General features: G+C 39.4%; 1 protein-coding gene across 1 annotated transcript; it reads left to right on the forward strand.

Moving 5' to 3' along the window:
• Positions 1-223: 223 nt before the first annotated feature.
• Positions 224-5,071, forward strand: LOC122028867 (putative disease resistance RPP13-like protein 1). Its single transcript, XM_042587808.1, has one exon. It carries the CDS (start codon positions 375-377, stop codon positions 3,894-3,896), a length of 3,522 nt encoding a protein of 1,173 aa, XP_042443742.1. The 5' UTR covers positions 224-374; the 3' UTR covers positions 3,897-5,071.
• Positions 5,072-6,415: the final 1,344 nt, after the last annotated feature.

Here is a 6,415-nt window from a genome sequence, read left to right on the forward strand (position 1 = left end):
TAATAATATTAAGAAAGGAAAGAAAAATAATAAAAATATAAAAATATGATAAATTATAAGGAAATTGAAATGAATATTTAAATTTAATAAACTAATTTTTCTACTTAAAATTTAAAATTTTAGATAAGAGAATAGGATAGGAATGCTATGTATAGAAATTTTGTCCGTACAATTGGCCATTTGCACGGGGCCCAACTAAATCACCCGCTTCCTCAGGCTATCGGTGGACTTACTTGCTATCGAGTCTTCTTTAAGGTAGGTGATTATGTGAAGAACCGGGAGGGAGGTCGCTCTGTGCCACTCGCACACAGCTCGAATCTCTTTCTTCCCCTGTCCAGCTTCGCCAAAGCAGACAGAGCGCTCGAGATCATTCGATGGCCAGCGAGATCTTCTCCCTCATCGCATCAGCGACGAGCAAGCTACATGCCCTCGTTAGCTCATCAATCATCAGCTCAGAAGATGTCATCCAAAATCTGAAAGATATCAAAGAATTGGTGTACGAAGCGAAGGAGCAGCAGCGGAAGATGGGAGATCAATCCATCAACCAGTGGTTGAAGCAGCTCAAAGCTGTGGCTGTTGATGCGGAGGATCTTGTGGAAGAGCGTCTGTACGACATGACGCGAATCCAAGTAGAGGATCATCAGAGGAACCCTAGATCTATTCATCATACTAAAGGAAAGAACGAGGCGAAGAAGGATGGGGAGCGGGTGATTTCCGAAAGCTCTGCCTTTTCACGTATCATCAGATTCGACATCCCTATTAACCTTCTCGAAAGGATCGAGAATATCAGATACCTATTTGGTGAGATCTCAAAGGGCTGGAAACCACAGCAAGTCGGACAGGCCGGCAAAAAAAGCTTAGATCTCACAAACCTCAATGTATGCCTCCATAAATTCCTAACAAGAGGAGAGCAGCTGTTGCCGAGAACCTCATCTCGATCCCGCGCGTTTACTGTAACTGAAACAGAAAATTTCCGAGAGTTAGTAATCCTGTTTACGGGAATCGACTCTGACTCTTCAGTCGAGCCTACAAACAGAGATTTGCGGAGTGCGAGATCTCAAGTCATCTCACCAGCATCTTCAGATCCAATAAGCAGTGTTACGGACGATTTGATAATGAAAAACATGGAGTGTGTGCCAGAGGATTGCATTCAAGGTGACAAACAATTTGATACCCCAAGTTCTAGTTCCATGGCACATGGAACTGCAGTATCACAGGACACCGAAGCTCTTTGTCTCCTAGATGATGATGATAAGAACTGCTTTTTTGGCTACAGTAAGGACTCATCACTGACCAACAAGATATTTGGAAGGGATCAGGACAAAGAGAACATCATCCAGTGGTTACTCTTCGATGCAAGTTCCTACTCTTTTGCATTTACAGATGGACGCAGGAGAAGTAAGTTCTCTGTGATCTCAATAGTTGGAACGGCAGCTGTTGGAAAGACAACATTAGCTAAATTGGTATATGATGATCCAGTTGTGTGTGAACATTTCAGCGCAAGAGGATGGATTCATGTCGGCAATGATTCCAGTGTTGCAAGATTATCTAAGGCTATATTGAGCTCCATAACTGGAAAATCTTGTGATGAAAAAGAACCAAATGATCTTCAAACAATTGTGCAGAGAGAACTGGCTGGGAAAAGACTTCTTCTGGTACTGGATGATATTGAAGACCTAAATCCAAGTCTGTGGAATACTTTGCAGGCTACCTTATGTGGTGTCAGAATTGTTAAGTTTATCATCACTTCACCGAATGAAGGGGATGGAAACATGTGGAAGCTTACCAAAATTTATCATTTGGATGTCTTGCCACTAGACTTATCCTGGGATCTGTTCCATGAGTGTGCATTTCTTAGTGCTCGTGCATTTTATAGAGGTTACACTCCCCCCAAAACTGAAATAGTTGACATTGGGAAGAAGATTGTTCAGAAGTGCAAGGGATTGCCTTTGGCTTTGAAAACTCTTGGCAGCATTCTCAGCTATCAAACTAATAAGCAGACATGGGTTGGTGCATTGGAGAGTACATTATGGGACTCAACCAAAAATGTAATATTGCCAGCACTTGAATTAAGTTACTATCTTTTGCCTAAGTATCTGAAACCATGTTTCCTGTTCTGTTCAATGTTCCCCAGAGGTTACAAGTTTGAAAAATATGAGTTAGTGAGATTATGGATGGCATTACAGTATATTGCATCTGAGGGCAGTAAAAGAGTTGAAGATATTGCATGCCGCTACTTTTACGAGTTACAGAGGATGTCATTCTTTGAGAAATTCTGGGATGGAACATTCATTATGCATGATTTGATATACAATCTTTCAGAGTTGATGTCTGAAGGAGAATGCATTTCTATTCAGGGAGACTTGGACACTATTTCTGATCATGTTTGTCATTTACATGTGTTGAGCTGCAAGAGAACACATAAATCCTCCTTTCTTGAAGTAAAGAAGAACTTGCGGACTTTCTTTTGTCAAAGTTTAGATGGTACACTGCCCAAATTTCTGTCAATTCCATCAGACATGACAATGCAATATTTGAGGGCCTTGGTGTTGAAAGTCCATGGTGACTCTGGAGACTTCACAACAAATCAGGAAGCAACCTTGAAACAAAGCAAAGCATCATCAATTATGTATTCAAGGTTCATTCACCTACGCCACCTTCAAATTTGTGATAAGTCCATTATAATCCTGCCTACATCTGTGTGCCAACTTTATAACCTCCAAACACTGATTTTGAATAAATGCTTTATGTTAAGAGAATTGCCAAAAGAATTAGGAAATCTCTTGAATCTGCAATGTCTAGCAATTTCTGAATCTAGCATCAAAAGGTTGCCTGAGTCTGTTTCTCAGCTGTTCAACTTAGAATCCTTGATATTGGATTACTGCAGAAACTTCACCGACCTTCCCTTCAGAATTCAAAACCTCACCAATCTTCATTATGTTGGGCTTTCTGGAACAAGTGTCGGGGGTCTGCATGAATCTATTTCTGACCTACAGAAATTGTCAATCTTGAAGTTAAACGATTGCAAAATGTTTATGGAGTTACCAAATAGTATTAGGTATCTTACTAACCTCCAGTCCATTCAAATTACTCATGCAAAACTCCAAAGACTTCCTGAATCAGTTTGTCACTTGCCCAAACTTCGACTGTTAGATCTTTCCCATAGTATGGTTGTAGAGTTACCGAGTGGCATAGGTGAACTTGTTGAGTTAGGTTATCTTGGAGTATCCCATACAAACATTTGTGATCTTCCTGAATCATTGTGTCAACTATCAAGTCTACATACTCTGAAGTTGAATGGTTGCAGAAATCTCTCTAACTTACCTAGTGGAATTGGAGCATTGAAGAACCTCCATAACCTTATACTCTCTGGAACAGATATCGAAGAATTACCTGTATCACTTTGTCAATTATGGAACTTGCAAACCCTAGAGTTAGATGGATGTACAAGATTTTTCAGAATACCCAGTCATATTGGAGATCTTACTAACCTGTGCCGCATTAAACTCTCAGATACTGCAGTAACAGAATTGCCTTCATCCTTATGTCAGCTGCCTAACTTGCAAATGCTGGACTTGAATGGTTGCCACAAGCTTTCTCAGTTACCCAGTGGCATTGGGAACCTTTCAAATCTCTATCAACTTGAAATTACAGAGACAAGTATCCGGGAGTTACCTAAATCATTATGTCAGCTTTCTCAGCTAAGAAAATTGAATCTGAATGGTAATAGCAATCTTCAAGAGTTACCCAGCAATATTGAAAACCTTGTGAACCTTCGCCAACTTGAACTGTCTGAAGTCGGAATTGAGGTGCTTCCCAAGAGCATTGCACACTTGTCAAAATTGTATAAGTTGAGTTTTGAATATCAGCAGACACCTATTGCTAGTTACCTGTGAGTATAAATAGTCTGATCATATTTTTAGCAAGTTGTAATTGTATTTATTTGCTTACTCCCCCCCCAAGTTCATAGCATATTGCCTCCACCGCTGCCATTGCCTCCTCCCCGAGTTACTATCTTTTGCCTAAGTATCTTAAACCACCACGTTTCCTGTTCTGTTCAATGTTCCCAGAGGTTACAAGTTATGAAAAATATGAGTTAGTGAGATTATGGATGGCACAACAGTATATTGTATCTGAGGGCAGTACAAGAGTTGAAGATATTGCATGCCGCTACTTTTACGAGTTACAGAGGATGCCATTCTTTGAGAAATCCTGGGATGGAACCTTCATTACGCATGATTTGATATACAATCTTTCAGAGTTGATATCAGAAGGAGAATGTGTTCCTATTCAGGTAGACATGGACACTATTTCTGATCAAGTTTGTCATTTACATGCATTGAGCTGCAAGAGAACACATAAATCCTCCTATCTTATAGTAAAAAAAGAATTTGCAGAGTTTCTTTTGCCGGAGTTTAGATGGTACACTGCCCAAATTTCTGTCAATTTCATCAGACATGACAATGTCATATTTAAGGGCCTTGGTGTTGAAAGTCCATGGTGACTCTTGAGACTTCACAACAAATCAGGAGGCAACCTTGAAACAAGTCAAAGCATCATCAATTATGAATTCAAAGTTCATTCACCTACGCCACCTTCAGATTTGTGATAGGTCCATTGTAATCCTGCCTGCATCTGTCTGCCAACTTTATAACCTCCAAACACTGATTTTGAATAAATACTTTATGTTAAGAGAGTTGCCAAATGAATTAAGCAATCTCTTGAATCTGCAATGTCTAGCAATTTCTGAATCTAGGATCAAAAGGTTGCCTGAATCTGTTTCTCAGCTGTTCAACTTAGAATCCCTGATATTGGATTACTGCAGAAAATGCCGTTAGTATCTAGAGTTGCTTAAATATCCTCAATTCGTTGATATCGAGCTTAGTTTTATCGTGTTGTACTATGTTATTTTATTTTGTTCATGTCTTTTATGTCACTGGATGTTGTTATGTAAAAAAAAATGATGAATAGATTTGTGTATAATTGGGCGAACTCTCTATGTCTATCCCTATGGTGTTGTTATACTAGTAGCTTCTTTGTAATGGTATTGGAAGAACTTTGTTCTGAAATAGACTGGAGCATTATTAGCAAACTGTCTACACTATCTTTGGAATGAAGTTTATCTATAGTTGACGGTAGCTAAGAGATGTATGTAATCCCTAAGTAAACTTCACAAATGCAAGGCTGTGTTGCGTAGTTTAAATAAAACGATGAAGAATTCAATATTGTGTGTTTTGTTTGAAGTCCCGTCGAAAGGAGTGTAGTTTAAGACATAGTTCACTCTATTTTGTTTAGATCAAAATCTCTACATTATAATTTAAGTTAGACAGAATTTGGGTATTAACATTAACATATTATTTATTTTAAATTTGTGTAGAAGTGTTGGAGAAAATTTAAAATTAACAATTAGCTCCTCTTAATGCTGTAAACGTTTTTGAGTGAACAACTATTTAAATACGTTCACTGTCTTTGAGCTCGAGAGGGCTTATGACACAGGCATTTGAGAAGCTAGAGACGAGGTAGAGTGAGATTTTGTAAGATATGCTACAAGGAGAGTATTACAAAAAGAAATAAAACTTCTCTTGTAAGAGGAGAAGATTGTCTCTCTTATTTGTTTGAGAATACGAAAAGTAGAGAAAAAACTTTGCAAGTTTTCTATCGGGATGAAAAATAAAATTTCTTGATAGTATTTGATACGGAGAATATGGAAAGCTTCCACGTAGGGAGGAAGGGTCAACATTCGTGTATAGGTGGAGGTCAAAGTCAAAGGTAATTTGATCACCCCGGTTAAGGGGACCGAGGGAAAGGGGCTACCTTTAGGTCGATTGGGATATCTAAGACATACTTCTCTCGGTCAACCTCAATAGTTGGTCGGATTTTTCAGACCCTAGGGGCTTAGCTCCTCTCAATGTGTACTTCACTCTGCCAGCTCAGAGAAAGTTGTCTGTTGGATTTCCTCGACCCTAGGGGCTTAGCTCCCCTCAATGTGTACTTCGCTTTGCTAGCTCAGAGTTACTCTTTGGTTGGATGTCCTCGACCCCCAAAGGTCGTGCTTCCTTCACCTCGGTGTTTCATTCTACTAACTCAGAATTGTATTTGTCGATCAGATTACTTCGACTCCAGGGACTCGACTCTCCTCAACCTTACATATGAATAGGTACAATGTCTCGCTAAGCCCCCCATTGTTCATCCCCTTTTAGTGGGCTAGGCCATGGAAGCCCAATAGGTCCCTTGTCACATAATCTAACACCGCAATAAGTGTTGCGTGTGGAGTGTCAAAGCACGTGGAGGTATACTTACACAGATACAACAAATATATGATGATGTGACCTATAGATACAACAAATATACTACGATGGGACATCTCTTTTAAGGTGATGTGATACCCAATTAATGAGGAAAGATAATCATCTCA

The sequence above is a fragment of the Zingiber officinale genome, chromosome 10B (genome assembly GCF_018446385.1).
Source record: "Zingiber officinale cultivar Zhangliang chromosome 10B, Zo_v1.1, whole genome shotgun sequence".
In the NCBI taxonomy this organism is placed as follows: Eukaryota; Viridiplantae; Streptophyta; class Magnoliopsida; order Zingiberales; family Zingiberaceae; genus Zingiber; species Zingiber officinale.